General features: G+C 40.9%; 1 protein-coding gene across 1 annotated transcript in view; it reads left to right on the top strand.

Annotated features, from left to right (window-relative positions):
* The first annotated feature begins 8,258 nt into the window (after positions 1 to 8,258).
* Positions 8,259 to 26,054, top strand: part of ST6GALNAC5 (ST6 N-acetylgalactosaminide alpha-2,6-sialyltransferase 5) — a 67,366-nt gene continuing 49,570 nt past the window's right edge. Inside the window, exons 1-2 of the mRNA XM_063165883.1 lie at positions 8,259 to 8,518; positions 9,155 to 9,376. Of these exons, the coding sequence (XP_063021953.1) occupies positions 8,453 to 8,518; positions 9,155 to 9,376 (288 nt within the window). The 5' untranslated portion in view covers positions 8,259 to 8,452. The remainder of the gene's footprint in view (positions 8,519 to 9,154; positions 9,377 to 26,054) is intronic.

The following is a 26,054-nucleotide window of genomic DNA, read 5'->3' as shown; positions in this document are numbered from 1 at the left end:
GCTCAGTGGCTGGACCAAGAAAAGTTGGAAAAAAAAAAAAAGGAAAGAAAAGAACACAAGTGGTTTTAGTTGAAGATGAGGATGGGGGGATTTGAGAATGGGTGTTAGTTGTATGCGTAATGTTGGAACAATTAGTACAGGTAATTTGGAAGCACTGCAGTGATCATGGCTCCTGGTTCATGGTTTCTGGTTCAGGTCTGCATGGTTTCTTGTAGGCCCTTGTGCCTTGCTGTCTAGACAGGCGATACAAAGCAAAAAGGGCTGAGGGAAGGAAACTGCAAACCAGAGTTGGACCATATGCTTAAAACATTTGCTAATAGAGGCTGGCTCAGCTTCTCATGAAATGAGCCTTTGTATAGCCTGTCTTTGTCTTCTGGTGAGAGTGAGGAAAACAGGTTTTTTTCCAATGCACATTAGTCTCTCATGTGTCTCATCAGCTTTTGATAACTGCTAATTGTAATTCAGGAAAGTCTGTGGGGCTTCATAACTTATGGTAGCTAGAAATGTGCAGAATCAAAGTCAAGTAATATTCTAAGCCAGTATTTGTGTGCGGTCACTTCCCACCCCATTCTGTTTGAAACTTCTTTCAAGCTGAGATGGGAGAGATTGCTATTGCAGCAATTCTCGGGAATAAGAGAAATAAGAATTCTTGGGTTTTAGGAGTCAAGAAAGTTCAAGTTCCCAAAACAGTCTTCTAATTTTCAGTGCCTAACTTTAGGCTTTGTGGATTTCAATACCCAAGATACTGAATATTCACAGTTCTAAGGTGAAACTCGGAGTTGAGTGAGCAACATTCCTTACCCTCATTACACAACAGTCTTCTGGAAATAGAGACAAAGCCACATAGATTTTGTGAGGACTAGTTAGTGTGTAGACAACCCTTGAATATGAATAGTGCTTAGGAAAAAATTTTGAGGATCCAAAGAAATTTACGAAGTCAGTTTGATTAAAATGATTGAGCCATCTCTACAAATAACACTGGTACATAATTCCTTCTCTCCTCACTTAGGAGGAAACACTGTCAATGTTTGCTTACTAGCAGGATATTAAAATATATACCAAAAAATCTCCAAAAGCAGTGACCAAACAAACCCAGAAGTACTACATTATTTCATACTAATATATCATGCCCATTTATTCACTTTTTTGCTAAGCTTTGGTTCTTCTTTCCTGTTTACAAGTTCTGGAACCACATCCCACAGTCCTTCAACACAGCAGACTGCTCATGAGCTGGAGCTGGTGTGCAGATGGACCTGAGCTCCTCTGCACAGGCTCCAGACTGGGCGATGTGAGCCAGCTTCATCCCAGAAGGCTTTGTCAGTGATGTGGTTCTGTGCCTGAGTTAATGTGCCAGAAGAGACGTGCTTTCACATTCCAAGCTCTGCATTTTCCAGGCTGATATTGCTTAGAAGCAGAGAAGATCTCATTTATCAATGGATAGAAACTGAACCCGCCAAAGTGGAGGAGCCACTGCTGGAGAGTGACTCAGGATTGTGACAGAGATGAAGCGGTAGGACACTGAGCAGAGGAAGCTCATACAATGAGCAAGAACAGCTTGTGTCACATTGCCACCTGTTCCTTTGACATCTGAATTTATGGTCTAAACCATAAATGGCCTAAGGCCTCATTTATTTGAAGTCAGGACAGAAACAGCACATGCTCTACAGAGCTCAGCTTCACGTTTCGAGTACCAAGCACATACAAAACTGAATGAACCTTATGGAATTTGGGGGCTTTTGGTAACAAATAAAATTAGATACCATGCAAAACTATTGTAAAGGGAAAGACGTCAAATTAATCCCATTTAAACTCAAATAAACCATTTTAAAAAAGGGAAAATTAAGTAAATAGATAAATATGAGTGTTTGAGGCCAAATGCCTCAAATTCACCAAGGGTTTCCTTGTTCCCACCAAGGAAATAATCAGATGGCAGTAAAATTACTGGGGCAAAACTCCAGTTAGTATGTTCCTGGCCCTGTAGTTTATGGGAGAGGATAGAGATATAATCATCACATTGAATAAAATATATGTCATGATTGGGAAAAGTACATGATTTTTTGAGGTCCTGTCACTTGAATAAAAACCATGAGGCAGGTGGGGATGATAAAGGCTAGAGAATGTGATAACATGTATTATTAGCAATTCAAAGAAAGGACGGTACAGCTGCTGCAGGAAATGTTGGATCCAGCTCTGCAGCTGAGCTGAATTTGGTCCTCTGCCCTGAAGTGTTAAAAAGAAAAATGAGTGTATGTAGCCATGGATTTGCTATAATCCATGATTTGAGGATGCCAGTAGACATCCAAGATATCTATCCTGTATGGAACAGAGAAGGCTTGTTTTCTGTATTTGTTTAAGAATGACAAATATCAATAATATGGCAGAAATGTTTAAACAAGGACACAGCACATCGTAAAGGAAAACAATCCATCTGTTTCAGCAGCTGGTTTCAAGCATCCAGTTAGGTATCTCTTGCAGTGAAGAAACTCTCCCAGGTTAGTTCCTACAATACACATTTATCCTGGCTAGAAGAGTTGTCTAGGGTGGTTTGCAGGACCTGATTTGGACATAGGAAATAATTATAGCTGCTGTACTCTGTACTCTCTGGTAGGTTTAGATTCCATGTGCAATTGCAATTAACCAAGGAAGCTACATAAACATGGCCACTGTCACCATACCTTTCAAATGACTGCACCCCCAGCTGAGATCTCTGGTGTCTGGTAGCAGAGGTCTGTCCCCATCTGGCTCTGCAAACAGCCAGAAACAACAGGGAGCTCACTTGAATGCAGGGATCCTCCTTCCATCTCTGTCAGCTTCTTGGGAAACAAGAGTATTCAGGACCTCTCAGCACTACAGTGAGCTCCCCAGGACTTTATTTATGTATCTGTCTCTGGAGTGTGCTGGGTAAACAGAAGAAATTTGTACTTTGCAAAGGTGGCCACTACATAATTTCAGGAGCGCACATGATTCAGGCATGAAATTGCTGAGCTATGACAGAAGTCACTGACAGCTACTGTACATTAGCATTATTGCTCTGCATTGACACATATGCATATATAGTGATATACTATGTGAATAGTAAAGATGATTCCCCTAAACCTGTAGATAAGAACAGTAGCTATTACCACCATAAGATCTCTATAGCTTGGTGACTGAAGGACTTCACTTGATTCTATGATTGTGCCTTTTCAGTTGGATACCAGTGCATCCCCTTGCTGCCACAGTTTTTGCTCAGCCTGTCATCATAAGCAATGTTTGTGTTTGTGTTAGAAATAGCAGGAGACTTTTCTATCGACTTTCTAATAATACATAACTGCAAACCAATCCATAATGAGCACTTATCCTTCTTTGCTTCCTTTTTTCTCTGATGCTTCACATCTGATATTTGCTTGGTTTTTTTTAAAGTTTAGAAATTCTGTTGTGTTTAACACTTTGACTTCCTGTTGGTGTAGTTTTTCTCTCCAAAGAAACAAACATATGTAGACTGAAAACTGAGCCCTTCAGGATCCTCTTAAGATCTCATATATTACAGCAAAGATACCCCACATTTAAATTTATCCAGTCTCTCACCAAATCATAGTAATGATGTCCTCAGTTGCTTTTGTCCATGTGTTAAATCTGTGCTTTGTTTACACACAGGATATATGACTTCCTTCTCTTGTTTTGGTAGTGAATGGTAAAACAAAATGCCATGAAGGAGTTCCTGGTCATGCCTGTTTTGCTCCCACAAGTGGCATTTGGTGAACTCCATCTCAAGCCTTCTCTGCTAATTTCTTAATCTTCAAAGTTTCTGACTTTAGATGAGTAATTTTGAGTGCACTGTATATTCCAGGATGTGTCTTGTTTAACTTCTCCAAAAAAGTGATTAGAATGAAGAACAGTGTTTCATGTGTGGTTTTAAAGCAGAGGAGTCAGTTCAGTTGAGCTAGACATTGTTTCTGAAACATCCAGCACCTTTTTTAGATTGGGGAGGAAACTAAGAAATAAGAAGGGAAAAACCAGCAGATTCAGCAGATCTTATCTCACTATTTCCCCCTCCTGTTTTCATTTGCACTTCCATTTCCATGCAATATTTCATTTCTTTATGCATCTATCACTGTTTGCTTCTGTCAGAAGTTCAAAGGCAGCCTGCTTTCATAAAGGAGAGGCAGTATTGACTGATCTATAATATTGTTTCTACCTTTTTTGACCAATTCTCAATGCATATTTCGAGTTTTCAGAAGCATTTCATGAGTCACTGGGCAGTTTGAAAAATCTATAGTGTAGGCTCATTACTTTGCTGGCTGCTGAATGTTTTCCATTGGTTGTGTTGCAAGGCAAAAATGCAGCCCTTTTTCTCAGGAAAAAGAGGTTAAAATTTCATATACACATAAATAATAAAACAACACATGGAGGTGATATCAGTGTAATGTATTTCATTTTATATATTTTTTTGACTGCCCTGCTGTCCATTAATCCACACAAATTCCCATCATATTCCAACCTCCTTAGCACCTATAGTCTTGCTTTTCTAGGTAGTCAGTCAAAAAAAGTCTCCCTTCTTTCCTCTGAAATGTGGCACTCCCAGCCATCCTCCCAAATGTCACTGGCTGCAGGCCCAGGACAAGCACTGTTCTGTTCTATGCTGGTGATCATGGTTTAAGCTCCAACCTCACGAGGCTGCAGAAGTGGGAGCTTTACACTTCCAAGTGAGCTCCTTGCCCCAGCAAGCAGAGATGGATAAAATGGCTGTAGGAGTTTATTTCAGTAGAGCCAAGAGGTCCAGCTCCTGGAGACAGATCCAGGGCTTCACAGATCACAGAATATAATGGAAATGACAGAATGATGCAACTGACCAGGAGTCACTTTTAGATTAATTTTAAATATTTTACAAATATTTTCTCATGTTTCCTGCCTATCAAATCTTAGTAACTCATTCTGCATTTCAAAGGCATAAGGATATCAAAGTGGTCCCGATACAGTTAACCCCACCCCTCCAATCTATTTTAAGCACTTCTATCACCAATATTTTTCTGAAAAACACCTTCATACACATAGTGTGATGGGAATGTATTTAAGTGCTTTCAGCACTCCTGCAGAGTGACATGCAGAACTCACCTAGAGTTTAACTACTTATATCACACCAGATCCCTTTTCTTCTCCCTCTTTTGTGAAGGGTAGTAGATAAACAAAACCTCCCTTTTTCTTATTCTCTTTAAAATTAGGCACAGATCTAAATCAGTTCTCTAAAATATATTTTTTTTCCCAGCAAAAGAACCACACTGCCACTAATTAAACACTTAAGACTGTCTGGGCTTTTGTTCTGAGGAGGTGCCAAGGCTGAAGGGTAGCTGCAGCTTCCAGTTTAGAGGCACTCTGTGTACTGACTGCATATGCAAACACTGCCTCTGGCCATGGTGGAAAGGAGACAGGCACAGCAAGATCACACAGGTGGTAGACAATGCACTTAGGGAAAACAACATCTGGATCATCCACAGAAACACCCACCATTGCCCTCATCCCAAATTCCACTGAATATTTCCACTACCAGTTGCTGAGGTGCACTGGCATGGAGGCTCCTCCGCTTGAGTACTCATTGCAGGCCGACCATCATGTGGAAAGTATGTTTATAACTGTGCATTATAGTAAGGTGTAAATTATGCCATATAATCTCTTTAGGAACTTCATGAGAAATCAGCCATAGCTTCAAAGGGTTATTTTATATCTGTCTAAGGAAATCTCTGAAAGACAAACTGGGCTAAAATGCATTACAAAAAGGTAGTTATTTCATACATCCAGACATCTCAGGGGAAGTTGCCATTTGAGTGGTGTTATTTAGGAATCAGTGAAAGAACTCTGTTGCTCCAAGTCCAATGTCAGTTTTTAGAGGTTTCTCTCTCTCTGCACCACTACTTCTTTCACAGATTTCTCACTCTGCATGGATTTTTATGTTGTCATTAGCATCTTAGGTCTTCCTGAAGCTGCCACAAGCAGATTTTTATTCCATATGGCTATTTTGTCAGCCTGTAGCTACTAGAAAGATGAAAATGGGAAGGGTAGGTTTGAAGAGGAGACAACCCAGACCATTCCATGCAGACGAAAAGCTCTCCTCAGTCAGATTTGGTTGGAAAGCCCTACTACCACTCTGTCCCTTTTTCTCCTGGGCTAGGGAAAACAGCTGTTTGTGTTTTAATCTGTCTTTACCTCTAGCTCTAAGGAGGAATAGAAATGCATGGGTCGTTCATTATCCCTTGCATATAGAAAATAAATTGGTTGAAGCAGAAAGTCAAATGGACTTTAAGAAGTTTTCTGTATTGACTCATTTCCAAGTTGATTAAGTGCTCTTAAGTGCAGCCTATGCTCTTCTCCTTGCAAATCTGTCTATTGGGTATGGGTATACAGATTCATATTTACATGTATGCAGATTCCAATAGTGTTAAAACCCCCAAACCTCCAGATAGCTAGTTCATATTAGTTCATAGGAATTTAAAATTAAATTGAATAGCTGGGCTGTTTTCCAGATGATTTTTAAAGTTCCTGTGCTTACACAAAAACCTCCATAGGATTTACATTACACTACTGTATTTGTTTCAGTGAGCATTTGACTGCCAAGAATACAGTCTATGACCAAAATGGCAATCTAATTAAATATTTGACAAGCAGAAAGCTGGACATTATTCAAGTCAACCATTAAATTAGAAAATTTAGTTTGTCTCCTTTATCGGTAGATTTTTAAATCAGCCTATTCTACCAAAACCCATAAGTTTAATGAATTTGGTCAGACATACTGTGTAACAGATGTCTAACATACAGCCAGGAGCCTAAATCATAAAAATGATGCTTCACTTTGGCACTGCAAAATAGATATGAAAGACTCAGAAAGGTCAGTCACCAGCAACCTGCTTGCTGGTAGTTGAGAAACAGCACTGTGAAATGCATGAGCTGCCTTCTGTAGTTTCTTATAGGAAGCCTTGGAAAGCCACAGATAATTTGCTTTAATGATTCATCAAGTTGGCCCTTTGTTTCACTAATTTGAGTGTCAAGTGCAACGACATAATAAAGAATTACCAAGACCTGATAAGGTTCTTACATTGCTCTGTTTGTCTGAACAACTGGTGCTGTTGAAACCAACCCTACAAACCGCATAAACAGCGGGCGTGTAACTGGTGTCTTCCGTGGAGTGATAAAGCTGTGTTTACTGCGTTATCCGCTGGTGAACCACACCTTCATCTTTCTTTCTCCTCTCTTAAAAGGCACTAATTGCAGCAGGCTGTGCCCATGCTAGAGATGGTATATTTGTTTCACTGTTAATCCTCCAATGAATTAACAAAGATAAAAAATTGATTTCAATGACACTTCCAGCCTTGAGAAACGTGCTATTGTGACCATGGTTGAGTTACTCTGTTGATAGTTTTCTCCTTAATATAATTTTTAATACCACATAGCTGTAGGTTAGATGTGAAGCCATATATTAGAGCTACTATTTCGATGAGTAGTTTCAAGTGAAATAATTTCATGATTAGGAGATAGATTTTTTTTTTTTATGCAGTCAGTCTAGTAACTTCGTAGAGATGAACCCTAAAAATGGCTTGTGTAGAAGAGGCACCATTTATAAACGTGGGATTCCCACAGCAAAAGATATTTGTAATCTGGGATCTGATAAACTTTCCACAACTGAACTGTACACTATTAACACAAAGAAAGAATAAAAAACTTTAAAAGTCTGCTTGTGAGAGTGGGAAAATGTCCGCCTTCAGAAACCAGAGAGATGGCATGGGCAGCAAGTCTGTGAGATTTCATTTATAAGATGAAGAAAGCTTCTGTCAAAAGGGTTTGAAACCGGTTGTTAGAGCTCAGGCAAGACTGTGTGAGGGGGCATTGTCAGCACCGCACAAGGAGTTGAGGGCGTCGATTTTTTTACTAACGTGAATTTAAAGTATTGCCTGATCGCTGCCACCTCCAGGAAAGCCAGGTAGCGGTGGGAGAACGAGAAATTTTCCGCTAGGGAAAAATACAAATAATGTAACGTGAAGGTCGTGCCCCGCTACCATAAGCAGGACAGAGGCCTGAGCAGAGGGAGGGAGAGAAGGAAGGAAGGAGCTCCAGCCTCTGCTCCTGCTCGCTCGGGGCGCCGCCCGCCCGGTGCCCGCCCGGTGCCCGCCCGGTGCCCGCCCGGTGCCCGCCCGGTGCCCGCCCGGTGCCCGCCCGGTGCCCGCGGCGATCCCGCCGCCGCCGCCCCCCCCCGCGCCGCGGGCTCGGCAGCGGAGCAGCCCCGAGCGGAGGCAGAAGTTAACTTCCACCTGCCCTGAAGTCGCCGCTGCGCCGGCAGCAGGAGGCGGAGGCGGAGGCGGAGGCAGGCGGGGCAGCCGAGGACCCGGCTCTGGCAGGCTCCGAGGGTCCGGCCGAGTGTAATTCCCCCCTAATCCCCGCCACGGCGGCGCTTCCCTGGCCGAGCCATGTCTGCGGCTTCCCCGCCATGCCGAGCCTAGCGGGGAGCGGGAGGACTGGCGGCCGGGAGGCGCACAAAATGAAGACCCTGATGGTAAGTGCATTGTTGGCACGGCTCATCCCGGCTCCGGCGGCGGGGAGGAGAGCAGGGGAGCGGCGCGGAGCGGAGCTGCCCCGGGCACCCTGCACACGCTCCAGCCTTCGCCGGGCTGCATCCCCGCGGCTCTCCGGCATCGCGCGAAGGCGACCGAACCTTGGTGGCGGCGACCAAGAACTTTCCGCCTGCTTTCTTTTATTCGTGTTGCTCGTGGTTTGGGGGTTTTGTGTGTGTGTGCGTTTTAAGGAGCGTACAGAAAACCGATCTGCTTAAAGGACGAGGCTGGAGGTATCTGGGCGGGGGGAAGCGCTACAGTCCCCAACACTCGTTAAAATGCACGGATGAGATGCCCAAAGGGGACGGCGGCACGGGAATGAGAGACGCCGGGTAGCCGGGCGCACGGAGGGGAGAAGAGGCGAGGAAGCAGGGCTGGGGGAGAAGGAGGGAGCCACGGGAGCGGGCTGGCGAGAGGACAGGAGGAGGACGGAGGGGCTTCCCCAGTTCTCTCCTCGCACTTCTGCCGGGTGTGTGGTGGGTGAAACTTGCGGGTGCGCCGGCGGGGAAGCGGCGCGCCCCGCGGGGCCCCGCGGCGGGGGGAGCCCGCTGAGCCGGCTCTCTCTCTGCCCCCCGCAGCGCCACGGGCTGGCCGTCTGCCTGGCGCTCACCACCATGTGCACCAGCTTGTTGCTCATGTACGGCGGCATCGGCATCGGCGGGGGCCACCCGGAGCCGCGGCGGCGGCAGCAGCAGGTGGCGGCGGTGCCCAGCCGCCCGCCCGAACGCGGCCAGCGCCACCCGGCTCTGCCCGTCGGGGCCGGCCTCCTGGAGGGCTACATCAGCGTCCTGGAGCACAAGGTGAGCCGCGGGACCGCCCCTCCGTCCCGGTTCCTGTCGGCGGGGCCGACGTGCCCTGCCTGCCTCGCTGCCTGCCAGGCTTAGCCTGGCCCAAGAGCAGGAATTACCGGGGTCAGGAGCCGGGCTCCAGCCCGCGGTTGGGTATTCATGCAATGCTGCTTCTCTTCTCCCTTGCACGGTAGAAAGGGGGAGGGAAAGATGAAGTGTTTCTAATGTTGTATGCTCTAGGTACAGTAGAAATGTATGTTTAAGGTGATATTAGGAAGAGTTAGAGAATGAGGTTTATTTACTGGAGGGCAAAGTCAATAGGTAGGTGTTTATTCTTAGCTCATTTTGTCATAGGAAAAATGAAAAAAGTCTCCTGCACAAATGACCTTTTCATCCCCCCTTCTGGGAAGCAGAAGTTGTCACCCGCAGTTTCCATTCTAGAAATTTGGGGCACTTCTTTAATGGTGAGCAAAATGATGTCCCTCCCCTTGACAGAGGAATTACCAGGCTGTATTGTCAGACTATAATACTTGTTTACCAGAGACAGGCAGGCTAAGCTTTGATGGCTCACAGGACAGATGTAGTGACATAAAGTGAGCAAGGTGGCACATCTATGCCAAAGAGATACTCAAGCTTCAGTAGTTTTCTTAGGAGGCAGATTCCTCTGCTTTTTGTTTGGTGTTCATGTTGTTGCTTTCAGCTGGAAATTTCAAGGTCTTCCTCTTCCAAAACCCCAGATATTGTTTAGTGCACACACATCTTGCAGTAAAAATTCACTTTAAAAATAAACAAGAGGAGTGAGGATTCGCAACTTTCTTATGTTTTCACATCCAGACTGACAACCTCCTGAAAGATATGTTGTCAGACAACTTACTGGGCTCCGTTTGGAGGTACTGTGTGAAGGTCCTAGTGACTTTGATATACAGAGGTTTTTATTGTTCCTTCTGGCTTGACTTTCTATGCAAGAGTTATCTGTAGGGCTCTTAGCACAGAAAAATAACACATGATGGTGCCTTGTAGGCTTTATTTGCTTTCTTACATGGTTCTCCTGGAAATTCTCAGATGTAATGCCTATAGAAAAAGCAAGTTTGGCCAGGGCTTCCTACTGTCTGACGTGTACTGTTGTAATTCATTTGTTCTTCTTGAACATGGCTGTATGATAGGTGTAGATAGATGTGCACATGGTTGTTATATCCAGCAGTAATTGAAAAGACATCTGTGGGCTTTTTGGGATGCATGTGTGAGTAGTCTTCTGATTCTGATAACACCTCACACTGGTTTCTCCAGACTCACAAACACCCCTCATTAACAGGCCATACTTAAAATCACTGTTCTGTTATTTTCCGGGGTAATTTTCATGTTTCCTTGTGTTTTGGAGAAAGATGATCCTTTGGTTTTTTAATATATTGTAATATGGCTCAAACCCCACAGATACTCTATTTCTGAATTTCATTTCACACAGCTCATGCCTCACAGTAATAATCTCCTGAAGGTTTAATAACTTTTCCACCTAACTTCTGTGGGTCAGAAAGAATATTGTGCTATCCCTGCTGTGTTCCCTGCTTGCTTTGTCTGAATTTAATGCACACGAGATCATGCAGAGAGCTGTGCCACTGTGGTATACAGAGCAGTGAGGACACTGCATTGCCATAAGGAGACGGGGGAGAAAGGGGCTTTGTCTCTTAATAATGTATTTATTTTTGTAATTTCATTTGGTAGTCCATGTACTCGTCACAGATTTATAATCCCAGAATAGATAGGTTTCATCCATAATAAAAAATGGAGAATGCAAAAAATCACAGAAATTCATGGTTTGAAAAAAGAAGGATGCAGGATTGGGGATGGTGAGAGAACAGTGAGAGAGCAAGAACTGAGGAATGGTGAGACATATTCAGGGAACCTGTGGTTTGGGTGGGACGTTGGAAACTGCAGAGAAGACAGCTTGAATAGCAAGTGAAATGAGGGAATTGGGGAAGTTTTAAGGAATGTGAAGAGAGCTGCAGGAAGAAAGCAAGGTAAAATTCTGTAGCTGTGAAAAGGACATGGTATTTGAAGAGATGGGGCGGTCTGGAAGGAGATGAGAAGTGTCTGTTGTTTGAGGACAACAGGCTTGCAAAGGTAAGGCAGCAATGAATTCAGCAATGGTACATGTTACTGTGATAGCACAGAGGTGATGGTGTGAAATGACAATGAATGGTAGATTTTTCACAGTATGGCTTCCTTAATTTCCCATATAGAATCTTGGAATTATCTGTCAGGTTGAATGACCTGAAACTGAATGACCGTTGTACAGAAATCATCCTTGGTATGTGTTCATGCATGAGTGACAGGTGGTAGTAGACTGAATGTCTGGATCATTCTTGTGCTTGTTTCTGGATCCCATAATTTGCTTTAACAGGAAAATCTCCTTTCATGTTTGTGGTGTTGTACCCATTCTGGTGCATTTAATAAGAGTTAGTATGCACATATATGTAGGAGCTGTCTGCCAGCTACTGAAGTTAGTGATCCATAATCACAGTGTGAGTATTGACGCATGAGCTGTGTAAGTATGTGGCGGTAAAGATGTTTCTCTTCAGGGATAAAATTTAACAACTGTCCCCATTGTGAAATTTCATGTATTACAAATGTCTGTCACTACTAGCAATACAGCTCATTTAGTAGTGCTGGATGATCATGTATGGAGACTATTTGCCAGAAAATCTGGGCACTTAGTACTCAGTAACAATGATTTTGAAATATAGCCTGCAATATTATAATTACCAATTATTTTTCTCCTTTTATTTTATATTCAGTAAGAATTGTAGTTCCTCATCCATACTGTCAAGATAAGCAGGCAGTCTCTGAGAATACAGTAAAATGTCATTTTTTTCTAGGTTGAAGATGTTTTCTGCATGAGTTTCTAGTCTTTGCTTTCATAGTTCCTGCAAGCCCATTTTTCCATGAGTCAAGCATCAGAGATCAGAACCCCTGTACTTAGCTTTAGTAGCCTTTCACAGTTTAGCAGTGCATACTTAATTTTTGTTGAGCTGAATTCTTGGAACAAAAAAATATCAGAAATGCTCTGGATTCAGACATACAAGTGGATCCTTGTCATTTCACCTCTGCATGTCCCACAGTAACAGCAGTTGACAGACATTGTTGATGGATGTTTGAAATGAATAAATAGTATCACTTTTTGTTCCCAATAGCTAGATGTTCTATCCTAAAAAAAATGTCAGATTTTGAAGAGAAAATATGGTTTGCTGATAGTTGTTATTGAGAGGTCAAGGACTGAAACAAAGGGAAGAAGTGGTGGCTTCTAGTTCAAGGAGCTGTTGGCTCCTACAGAGGCGCTTTGAGTGTAGCACTGCTTAGCTGCTGCATCTGCTCTGCAGTTAGGACAGGAGTCCCACACTGTCAAAGTGACATCTTTCATGAATTCTGTGGGTGTTATCCTGAAATTAAAGAGGTTTTGTCACTGGCATTGAGGGAAGCAGAATTATGCTCTTCTTTGGGGAGGCATGGGGATAAGCCTTTCTGTTGATTTATCATAGTGCCAGCAAGAAATTACAATGCTAATATTTTTAAAGCGATTACTGCATACAAATAAGAGAATGTTAATGAAAGTAGGAAACCTAGCACTATTCCAGAACTTGCAAGAAATAAATATTTAACCATTATATTACGATTCTGAAATGAATGTGAGAACATGTCTCTGGATAGTTAAAAGGCTTTTTGCGCAGTATTGACTCAACAGTTGGTGCTGCAAATAAAATATGAGTTTGTCACGTATGTAATTGAATAATATTTCACGCCATCAAGGATTTTGTTCCTTAGAAAATAAAAAAAAATTAAAATCAATCCTGCAGTCAAAATGTATGATTTATTAGAAATACTTTTAAATACCTTAAGAGCAAATTGAGATCAGCATGATAATTTAAGTGATCACAATGATTTCTTAATTTATGATAATGTGAATTATCATATGCAAAGAAATCTTGATGATCCCTCTAAATTAATGCAGATCAGAGAATAGTGTAGTTAATGAAGTGTTTGAGGAAGAGTCATTCTGCAAATAGTGCTGCTATAGCTCCTTAATCTCTGAGTTGCAAGAAGTTGCTCTTGGGTGAAACTACTTTTTTTAGGATAGTAAACTTTGTGCACTTAAAATCAGATGGGAATCTTACCATGCTTTATATTATTTTTAGTAATGAAGTCAAATGAGTTTGGAATTTTAATTTTTACCTCACTAAACCATTGACAGTTTGGGGCTGGATAGTTTTGAGGGGCTTCACTAAACCAGCCTTCATAACTAAACATAGAGTTGAGAAGGAATCAAATGATTTTGAAGGTTTTATTGGTTTTTAATGAATTTATCACAGAACCATAATGTATCTTACAGCAAAACAGCTTGTCTTGCCTGAGGTGGGATCAAGCCTACAGAGTTATGTAAACCATGTACTATGATTTCATTACATGTTCCTATTTGCCACTGAAATTCTTACCTGCAAAGGAAGGAACACAAACTTTATTACACAATTAAGGATTTGATGGAGTTTTTATTATGTGAGAGATCCACAAGGGGGAGACTTTATTCTAGAATAACCTTGTTGGGGACTCTTCCATCTGTCTGAGACCTGGGCAAGGTGGGAGTCCAAAATGCCCTTTGCTCAGTGCTCTCTTGGCTTCCTGGCTTTTTGTATTTTTAAGTACCACAGTTACCTACCACTGATAAGCTGTAGGTTTATTTAAATCCTTATAAATTGTCATCTTAAAAAAAAAAAAATACCGTGACTGTCAGGAAACATAATTGAATATCCACACACAGGGAGCACAGACAATTATTTTTCCAGATTTACACAGCTTTTAAATAATGACTGTCCTGTACTTTACAATTTCTTACTTTTGAGCTACTGCAGTAGTGTGCTTTTTCAGGCTTACCTTCATTTTGGTGATCTTTGTCTAAAATTTTTAGTAGTTTCTGTGTGCACTAGCTGCCCACACAGGGCAATACAGAGCTCACAGCAATGACAGCAAATTATAGTACATATATAGTACATTTTCCTGTTTTCCAGGTTGCTTGGCATGTCTGAAAGGAACCAGTCGTTCTAGCATAGCACTGCTTCTACTTAGAATATCTTGAAATATTTTTAAATGTTTATATATATCAGGTGCTGTGCAGTTTATATATTTATTTTATGAAAAAGGCTGTGTTCTGTTGGACCCATCTTTTGTAGAATTCTGACTCCAGTGTGTGCTCGATAGAGATGTTAACTAGGATAATAAGCAAGTCATATTTTACAGTTAACACTATTGCCTAATTCTTTCTAAAACAAGTGCTGTTAAAGATAAAATCTAAATAGCAGGGGTAGTGGTCCAGGCAGAAGTCAGCATCTGTTGCTTTAAAAAAGTCATCTCAAAAGAGCACAGGTACTATTAAATATTGAAATGTTCCTGAAAACTGGAAGATGCTTGGTATGCATCTAGTGCATGATGTTGTAAATGTTCATTAATGTAGCAGGATGGATAAAAACCTACCCAACCACAAACTAGCCATGTTCTCATGATTTCCTGGTGATTGGGAAGATAAAGGAGTGACAATCATTGTTGTGATACTGAAAACAAGAGAATGTTTTGGAGTTTATACTTGCCCTATGTAATTTGTGACATTATGTGATATAGCCTTATTCTTTCATAGAAACTGAAGCAAAAAGTTTATTTCAGAGACTGTTTCACAAGATATTGATAATATATTTCAGTAAAAACATAAATAGTAGGTATTCAGGTTGACAGTTGATGCAGAATTGTGTTTTAATTTTCTCACATTTAAAAAAAGTCACATCTCACCACAATATCTGATACCATATATTGGTCATGATATGTTATCTTATTTTTGCAGCTGACCAAACCAGAGTGTTTGTTTGGTGGATTTTTTGCAATTTTTTTTGCTTTTTTTCTCTTTTTTGGTTTGTAGAAGAAAAACTGCAGAAGCATGAAGATGTTCATTATTGCGCTTCTTTTTTTTGACTGATTCTGGATTATATGAATTTTTCACAAATTATCCTGATTTATGAAAGAAGAGTAAATGAAGTTTATGAAGAATGAGTAAATATGCTCCTTTTGGTTTTATGAATATCATTCACATAATATTTTAATATGTGGATGCTGTCTGTTTCCCTGTCTGCTTACCTGTCTTCTTTTGTGAACATACAAAATTCTTAATTCAGTGGATTTGCAAAGTACTTTCAGGCAGGGAATTGGTGATATTTTGTCTACTGGTGAAATTTGTTCAGCTCTTATGCAAAACTCCGTAATTTTTTTTCTCTTCACTTTCAGCATTAATTTCAATGACCACATTTGTATTTTTAGTACGTGTTGAAGTATATTATATTTGATAACCATTTAAAGTTGCTATATTGTGAACTTCTTTTTCACATGATCTTTCACTGTGAGCTTTCTAGGCTATTTTCATCTTCCTGTGAAGACAAAGTGTTCTTTTGAAGGTTCTTAATCCTTGGTGGAAGCAAGTCTGAACTAAATGAGATTTTCAATGACAGGAAATGTAATTTTTGCTCACAGCTGATGGATATCTCTCAATAGAGTTCCTTAAATTCTCCCTTTCTGCTTGTCCTGGGGCATAAGTGGATATTGAGTGGCATCTTAACTGTGTGATATCCTCAAAGCAGTGGATTGCAGGTAGTTTCCTTTTCCCAGTGACCTTCCTTCGGACTGTAACCTGAATTGCTCAGTAACGCTGTGTGCTCGTCCTTGGTGCTGAGGTGGCACTGATAGGAAGAACTCAGTGCATTAATTGAACTTCTAATTAGGGCAATTATGATCAAATCAGCAGTCGTTTGGTGCTGATATAAGCAGATGTGACAGCACAAAAGCTACTTTGAAGGTGAGGTGAAGCATCATGGTATTTAACCTCACTCTGTTTCACCTCATCCCCACACAATCTCCATTAGTCATCACTCTTTCTCCAAGAGTTAAAACCTGAAGTGCTAAGACCGGGTTAACTGCTAAGGTTTGCTGTCAGCTGGAAAAGCAAGTACTTTCAGTTCAAAAACTGCTGTTAATTGTTCTCTATTGTCAATCCAAAAATAACCAATTGCAGTAAAAAAATAGGAGTCAAGAGGAGAGGGAACTAGTCAAGGCTGAAGCTTTCTGCCTTCAGAGCGTTTGTTTGCAACAGAAGTGCAAAATGCAGCTGGGGAAGTGGAGCTCTGAGGTGTCCCTTGGTAGTCCATGTGAAAGACAGAGCTGGGCACTGAGGAGCACGTTCACATTGCTGTAGAGAATCCAGCAAATTTGAACTGGGTTAGGCAAATCTGGTAACACTGTGTCTGGGAAGGAAGGGAAACATGCTGTGTTTATTACATGCAGTAGTGAATACTGAATCCTTACTGAAACCTTGTGAGACAACTTCAGAAAAAGATTGGATTATTTTAAAACACAGAGAGGGAAAACTGATACATTTAATAGATTAGTAGAATGTTTTTTCACAATGGCAGTGTGGTATAAAGTGTTCATTGTCCAAGATAAGGGAATAGTAATGGGTTTATATGGTAAACAGGCAGCATAGATCAGGTTTTCTTAATTTATATTTAATAATATGGACTATTGTAAGTAACACAGAAGAAGAATATATAAATATGTGTCTTGTTGAATACAACATGTTAGGAATTCATTGCAGCTGCAAAAAATTTCCATTACAGAATGGATGGCTTAGTTAGAAATAACCTGGAAGAGGAAAATGTTTCCCAATAAACATTCAGTATATTTGGAATATGCATTTTTGTTTAGCAAATAATATATTTTGCATCTAGTGTGTTATTAGCATCCTCAGGTATTGGCATGATGTTAATATTGCAGAAACAAAGTACTCTGTAAATTTTGTACTGTTATAATATATGTTGCCCACAGCTATAGCAAGTCATAAAAGTAGATGTAATAACAGCAGAGCATCAGCCTAAGAGCTAGCTCTAAAGAAAAGAAAAATTCCACAGTGCAAATTTGTGAAAATGTACCAAGCCTTGTGCACAGGAAAGTTAAAGTAACTTTTGTTATGTTTAAGAAATGGCTGGCTGAGAAACACAGTTCTAGAGACTGCATTCATCACCGTGTATGGGCTGCTTACCAGTTTGCTTGCATGAAGTTAGAACCTTTTCTCCCAGCTTGAGATACCAGGCTGTTTTGCAGGCAGTGGCATGAGTTACAGCCAGGCTCATTCTCTTCTAAACTTTCTTGCCTGCATTACTGTTCTCTGTGGACAGACACTTTTGTTCCAATCCAGTGAGCTTCATGCTTGTGGCTTGTACAAAACAGCATCTGAGGAAGCACATAACTACAGAATCCTAGAACCCTACCATGGTTTGGCTTGGAAGGGACCTGAGAGATTATTTTGTTTCACTCCTCACCCCACAATGGGCAGGGACACTTCCCACTAGACCCGGTTGTTCCAAGCCTTGTAGCACCTGGCCTTGAACACTTCCAGGGATGGGGCAACCACAGCTTCTCTGGGCAGCCTGTGCCAGGGCCTCACTACACTTACAGTGAAGAAGTTTCTAATATCCAGACAACGCCTATTCTCTTTCAGTTCAATCCCTCTTGTGATAGCATACAATGTTTTCTGCTTCAGCTCTATTATATTTCATGCACAGTACACACCAAATGTAATAAAGTGAGGGATGTAATAATCTAAGAGTATATTTTAAACAAACACAGTTGACACAGCAGGCGGAAGGTAGCATGTGGCTGTGGGCTGATGAAATGATGCAGAGATTCCAAGGCTGGCAGAGGCTGGGTCAGTGAGTCTGCCTGGTGTAGTTTGAGACAGCCTTGTTAGCTTGAAACCAGAATAGTCAGGCTGTATCTGAGTGAGTAAATCCTGGTCTTTGGCAGCCACATTTCCTCTGGAGCTGGGCTGGCTCTGCTCTGTGCTTTCTGTAGCATTTGGAGGTCAAGATAGGTGGAAGCTACATGGAGTGCCTGGGGCATAGTGGTAAAGACACGCCAACAACACATCTGGGCAGTTCTCAAGTGCAGTGCCAAGGACTGAAATTGCATTTGGTGTTCTAACAAATATCAAATTATGTGCATGTTGTATTTGAAGAGACCGAACCTTTAGCCACAGCAAAGGCATATTGAGAAAACATGGTTTCCAAGACTTGTCCATGGTCCTTATGAGAAAGCTTTTGCCCAAATACATGGAAGCAGTGCTTTCCCAGCTTTATCCTCAGTCAGTGCAGAGCTCAGAGGCTCACAGGGAGTGTGTGCTGTTGCACAACCTGTCCTGTCCCTTCCCTGCTTTCTTGGAGCTTTCAGTGTGACATCTTTGGGTCAGTCCTTCTGACACTTGGCCTCATTTCATCCATGGAGATTAAAATAATGTCACATGTGCTCCTAAATTTGATTGCTGTCCGTTTTAGTCCTAATGCTACTGTAAAAGGGTTAGTTTTACACATCTCAGCGTATTGGTTGTCTCTAAAATAGAAACATAAAACCTCAAAATACAGCCAGTGTTCTGAATGCAGCTGCTGAAGCATTGCAGAGTTAGCACTGCCTGTCCTTGCTCAGCTCATCTGCCTGTGCCTGGATATTTGCAGGTGAACTCCTGTTTAAAAAAAATATGATAAAACACTAAATGTTATATTTAGGTAATTTCTTTCTTAGAGTTTGTATTCCATATATTGGTCATTGTTGATATTATTGCTAACTATCTTAAATACATTTTACAAACAAAATGCCTGTAACAAAGTCACTGCTATTTCCATTTTTTCACCTCCTTACGTATTCTCTTTGTAACACCGCTCCAGATTTCTTTCTGTTTTTAATAGTGATTCATGAGCCTGAGGAAGAATGAGACACTTTGTTATAATATTGCTCACATTATCCCTGAGAACTCCCTCGGCCGTGAATGGGACTGTACATAATACCCAGCCCTTCAGTGAGGGCTTGCCCGGTGCCAGCTGACACGATGTCTAAGCATATGTCAGGATGGGATTTTGCCAGCAGACAGGAGCTCACTCTGCCCTCCCTTTGAGCTGCTTGGAGATGCACAGGCTCTGCTCTGGCAGCAGAGCCACTGCAGTTGGCCTGTTGCTAAGCCAGAACTAATAAGCTTGACTGAAAGGCAGGGTTTATTGTCCTGGGCTCAGCACGCTGGTGTGGCTTTGTGGCATTCACTTGGAGCTTCTGTGAGTGCTGCACTCGACTCCTGGGCACTGCTGGAGTGTGGTTGGCTGTGTGGAGCATGGTCAGTATTTGCCTGCATCTCCCAGAAAAAAAGCTCCTGGTCCATGTCCTGATGGCTTCCTAACTCTGCTCCAGAGGAGCATTTTCAGCCTCTGCCACACTGCCAGGAATTTTTTGCCTGGTATGACTGGAGAATATAACTGAGAGTACTCTTGTCACTTAAATTCTGGTCATTAGTTTGCCACATGTTTAGTACACTTAACAAAAAAAGACTATTTTTCATAATTATTTTCTTGTACTGCAGCCTAATATGATAGATGATGTTGTGGATCAGGTTTTCAAAGTTTGAAATGAGACACTAAATTTGGTTCACAGAGCATCTGAGTCACCACTTAGAACAAAATCTGCTGTTTTCACTGGATAGATACTCACTGAAGAAAAGATTTTAATTTCTTTGCTTTACAAAATCATGTTTGAGCATGAAGCTATGTGGTTTTTCTTGCTTGTAACATGGCTATTTCTGTGTGCACAGGTTATTCCATTTGTACTGTTTGTGTTTTCATTTGTCTTTTCTGATATTCTTACCATGTATATATTGCTTTGAAAATATTGACAACTGTATCTTAATTTTGGTCAGTGAAGAATTGTTGCTGATAGGATATTTAGTAACATCTTCACTAACAAGAGACTGGTTTGCCTTTGAGCCTTAATGTTACTCTTTCCATGTGTAATTATCATATTAATGGGTTTAATTTTGATTTAATTTTTATGAATAGCCAAAAGCTCTGGTTTTTACAAGTAGAATCAAAACTAGAGCTGCATTTTCCACTTTTGCTGTATCTGCTTTATGTCTCAGTAGCAGTGCAAAGAAGCAATGAACCTAGTTACAGATATGCTGAATATTCTTTCTCAGGGGTAGTGTTGATGTGTCCCTGATGGTTTAAGGGCATAATTGAGGTACTTTGTGCAGCTGGTACATGTGGAGGAGGGATATCAGGGCCAGGAGGGTATCTTTGCTATTAATGTGTCTGATTTCTTCCAGCACAGTGAACCCTTTTGATCTGTAGCAGTTTATGTAATACAAAACAGCTTTCAGGGATCTTTAATTATGCCTGTGGACATTTTGAGATGGAAAGTGAAATGAGGCTTTAGAATCACCTTTCACTCCCAGCTGTGCTGATCTGAAACTGGCGCAGCTTGTTACCCACCTGTAAGTGTAGGGATCACGCTCCTGCCCTCATGAGGGGTGTGCAGCATCCTGGGCTGCAGTACAAGGTGTGGGTGGCTGTCAGTGCTGTCCGTGCTGCCAGGATGGAAGAGCAATATATCCCATACACAGACATCATACAAACTGTGAGAGCATGTATCTTCAGATCAAACTGAGATTTGAGGCACCTCACAGACCTGCAGACCTGTCTTTGAGGTTTTGTATTGCTAAGGAGCACAGTGAGGCAGCTGCACTGGGAGCACCTGGAATTAGAGTGTGTGCTAACAGAGACTGTGCTTCTATCACTGCTCTCAGACAGACTCATACAGAATAAATTGGTTGATGATATGATGCATCACCTTTATTAATATTTCTCAAAATTTGGTTTTTTTTTAATTATGCCACTTTTTAGGTATATTTTTCAGCATGTTATGAGGATGACATACCGTATTTGTAGTGCATAATGTGAAAAAAATCATTTTAACATGAAAATTAATGTCCTGACATTTGAACTTTTGGGTATGTTCGTTAATTTTCACAGTCTGTAGCAAGTAACAAAAGAAGATTAATTCTTTTTGAAGGTGCAAGAGGTGATCTCATCCATGTTATACTAAGTCCAAGGACCTAATAGTTATTTAAGTTCTCAGAACTTCTTAAAAATGAATGCATTGTTCACAGCAAGTGGATGAAAACCTTGTGACTGAGATCAGAGGTAAAACGAGCTGTAACAGACCAGTGTGTAAGCCAGTTTAGCTGAAATTGAGTCCCTCATGATTGTGAATGATGAGGTTGCATCTGCTTGTCCCTTTTTCTCTCTTTTTTTTTTTAAATGCTTTTTTGTATACCATTCCTTGCAAAGCACTGAGACTGAAATTCAAAACAGAATTAATCTCTAAAAAATAGTTACCCTTGGAAAACAAATAGATCTGTCAAATTATTTTTTGCTTCATATCCCATACTTGACATCAGTAAAACTACTGAAAATTACATTACACTGTGTTTATTAAAGTTGTGCTCCTATGCAGTAATACACATAAGACATCTTATGCTGCCTTCAGGATTAAGTTAAGCTCCTTTGTCAAGCCTGTTGGTCTGGCAGGACTGTTAATCTTTAACTGTCAGACTGGTTAGATCCTTCTTTAGACTGAGGCCATGGCTAAGTGCAAAGAAATTAAAACGAATCAACTCCTAGTATTTATGCTTTCATGTTTTTGCACAGAGCAATCAATAAAATGGGAAGCTGGTTTAGACATACATATTTCTGTAAGAAGATTGTATTTCAAGCTCTTACTTAGCAGCATCATATTTGCTTTATGTTTATGAAATATTGTGAAATATGACGACAAAGTTGGCGGTGTTCAAAATATTAAATTCATGGAAGTAAGATATGCACAGGGTGACAGCTCACTGAAAGGAGGACAGAGGATAATTTTGTGAACCTACATTTCCTAGTTAAAAATCCAGAATTATCTACAGTATACCCATGCTTTATTGTTACATCAATAATTATTCTTACATTTTCCTTACAAATTACAACATTAAGTCACAAAAGAAGAAATGTGCTATAATAGCTGCATTTAGACTTGACAACACTTGAAACAAAACTGTGTGGAAAAGAGGGTCAAGCTGGGAAGCAAAGTTAAATTTATTGTGATAGATTGACATTAACATTTTATTCCTAAAAGGGTACAGAACTGGTTGTAAGGAACCATAATATTGTGCTATAGGCATCAGAGCTTTGTGTTTCACTGTGAATGTCTATACCACTGAATTAATATTGTTCTTGCTAAAATTTGTGAAGAGGAATTTTTAAATAATTATATGATAATAGCCAACCAGTGCAATTTGTGCAAATATTCATCAATAAAGTGATTCAGATTGTATGTTGAAGAAGTAGGTAAAATATACTTCAGAGAAGCTTTTGAGTTGATAGGTGCCTAAATTGTACTTTTCTAATCAAGCTGTATTTTTTCTTTTTAGTAATAGGAAAGGAAGCCCCCAACAAATGCAATTTTTTTACGTACTCCTTCAGGTATAGTTTCAAGTGGCCGTTTTTGCATTTTATGGACCTATAACCTTCCCATTTTTCTGAAACAAGGGATTTTTTTTCCTCAAGTCATTAAATAATAATGCTTTCTCTGCTTACATAGCACCTTGCTTCTGAGGATCTCCAAGTGCTATTAGAAGCATTACATGGAGACCCCTGCCATCAAGTACTGGAGTATTAACTCCTCATGGCATAGGAGGATATTGGCACAAAGAAGTTCAAACCATGGTTTTGATCTTCAGTGTCCATTGAGGAATTTAATGTATGAGTTTGGGAAGATTTGGAGTATTGAAATCTCAGGAGATTCAGCCCTGGGACAGGCACACAAGCAATCACTTTGAGATACCTGACTGTCATGCATGGCTTGCAGGTTAAATTTCAGACTCATTCTATGTAGCACTGAAGTTGTATGCAATGGATTGGGAGAGTGATGCACCTGAAATGGATTTGAGATACCTGCTCTGCTGTGCAGAGCCACCCATCAGAAAAACACAAAAGTGTGCTTTCATTCCAGCCCTTCTGCTTTTACAGAGCCATGGTGGGGGATGGTTCAGTCCAGGTAACAGGTAACAAAAGAGAGCACAAATTGTGGGTTTCAGTTGCAGATGTTGGAAATGGTGTGCAGAGCATTTGAGTTCCTTCTCCAGGAGCTGTTAAAGCACATCTTTTGAGTTGGAGCTCATAACCCTTTGGAGATTTCCAAAGAACTTTCTGATGTGTTTTATGGAGCTGTGTAACTCCTCCAACTTCATCATAGGTGGCAGTGTTGGATGTCCTGCAAGATTGCCAGATTTACCTGGCAGACACACTGAAAGAGCAGCTCCTTAAATGCAGATTTGGGTGGTGACTGAAGGAGGCTTTTGTAGATCACACTTAGGGTTCTGGCTTTCAGCTTCCATCAAAATGTCATCAGCTGTGTCTGACACACTGACATCTCATTCTGAATTAGTACTCGGGCACTTAGAGTAATGCCTGGATTTTTAGAGCATATTGAGCCACATCCACTTGGTGTTCCACTTGGCAGCAGCTCTGGTGGCTTAGGGCTGGTTAACTCTTTAGGCATAAGAGTTGATGTGCACAGCAGTGGTTTGGGCTCTAATAAACTTCAATGGGGCATGCACACACAGGCATTGAGCAGCATAAAATAGGCACTCTCAGGTCCTTAGGGAAACAGTCTATTCATCATACTGGCACCAACTATTTATTTTACATTAATTTATTGTGCTTTGAAATATTTGGTGTGTATTTTATATGGTTATTTATTTTTTGTTATTTATTATATGACATTTTATCAAAAATATATTACGTTTAAAAATAAAATATGTGAGTTTCATTGATGGGGGGAAGAATCATGATGACCCGTTTCAGACTTCTTTTTGCATATTCAAATAGTTCCATCTCATTTTAGTTTAAAGCAAAAATAAAATCCTTTCCTGGCTCCAGAAGATGACCAATGAATAGGATGATTTAAAAGATATTTGAATATAAATGTAGCCAGTAATTGACTGATAGTTTTGGAGTATGAAGTCTGTCACACTATGAAACAAGAGTAGTTTGGGAAGAGGAGGAAAGAATCCTGCAATTTACCTGGTTAGACCATCTTTAAGCACAAAGATAGAAGTAGTGTTTAAGCTGCCAGCTGTCTCCCTAACCTCTCCAGGAATGCTGATCCAGAGTTTCCTTAGACACTGAGTTGTGGCAGAATCACTTGGGTTGTGACTGTGTCTGATCTAGTAAATTAAAACAGTGGGTCTCTTTAAATTCCTTAGACAGTAAGGGCATCCACTGTATGCTTGGTCTTTAGATAGCCCTCAGTTTTCTTTACCTAAAATTTGCAAAGTCTGCAGAGCAGGTACAGAAGTTATAAATACAAGAGTGCAGATACAAAAGGTTTCAATTATTTTATGTATAGCAGTAGTGAGATATGAGCAACTGGGTACAGAAAAACAGGATTTATAAAGTATGACCTTTGAAAAAAATTGAGGTCTTCTTTCAGGCTTAACATTATGCAGCTAAAGATTAAATGACCTCAGTTTTCTTTGCTTTCTGTGGATTAGGAATAAATATTTTTCTCTTGCCTTCCAAAGGCTGAAAATAAAGATAACACAGTTCTATTCTTCTCATTTAAACTAGGAAAGTTTGAGAAGAGAACTGCAAGTAGTGAATCATGTTATCATGGATAACAAACCTGCAATAAAAGCTGCTGTACACCCTTTTCAGAGTGAGATTGTTCAGACCAGGCCATTCTGATTAGACACTGAGATACACAGTGTTCCACAGTGTTACAGCTTAAGGTGGATACATGACTCACAAATGGTGAACCCTGGCAAATCATCCATCAAGTGATGTTGAGGCTGTCAGGCAAAGCAGACTCAGATAACTTTTTTTTTTTTTCTTTATTATAATCCATCACTTCTTGTTGTGTATCTCCTAACACTCTTATTTTGACAGACATTCTTGTAACTTTTTCCCCTTTGTATTTCTTGGGAGAACAAAAGCCTAACCCAGGGTAACTGGGGCCATTCCCCCATGCTCTTTGCAGAGCTGGTGAGAGACACACAAGGTCAGGAAATGCTATGAATGGAATATCATCATTCAAAGAACCCAGCCTTGCTTCTCCTAAACCTCTGTGGAATTCTCCCCTGGAAATCAGTGGAAGCAGGATTAGTGCCCAGGTCTGCCGCCCAATCAATTGTTATTAGCAGAGGCTGCTGGCTGCAGCCTGCAGGATGTTGAGCATCAGCTGCTGATCACCTTTCCTGTGCTGGTACATTTTCTGTGCATTTTCTGATTCTGCTGTGAACTGTTGCAGTCTATAGATCAATAAAATCTGAAGACAGGGAGGGCAAGGGTCAGGCCAACTCTGTCAGGTTCTTACAGATTAGGAAAAAGAGTGTGAGGCTGCAGTCTAGGGCAGCTGAGGGAGCTGAGTTGTTAATTCTGGAGAAAAGGAGGCTCGGTGGACACTACTGCTTCTGAAAGAAGGTTGTAGACAGGTGATAGTCGGTCTCTTCTTCCAGATGATAAATTTCTTTTGAAAGGATGGTCAAGCATTGGAACAAACTGCTTGGGGAAGAGATGGAGTCATCATCCCTGGGAGTGTTCAAAACACATGTGAATGTGGTGCTCAGGGACATGGTTCAGTGGTGTGGTTCTGGGATGAGCAACACTGAATCTTTGTTTTCTTCTCAAAACCAGCTCACAGCTCAAGTCTCAGCAGTTCCCTGAAAGGCCAGGACTTCTTGCATAAACCACTGAGC

Source organism: Melospiza melodia, chromosome 11 (assembly GCF_035770615.1).
Source record: "Melospiza melodia melodia isolate bMelMel2 chromosome 11, bMelMel2.pri, whole genome shotgun sequence".
Taxonomy (NCBI): Eukaryota; Metazoa; Chordata; class Aves; order Passeriformes; family Passerellidae; genus Melospiza; species Melospiza melodia.
Note: the sequence above shows the minus strand (reverse complement) of the source record. Positions and strands in the feature narration are given on the sequence as shown.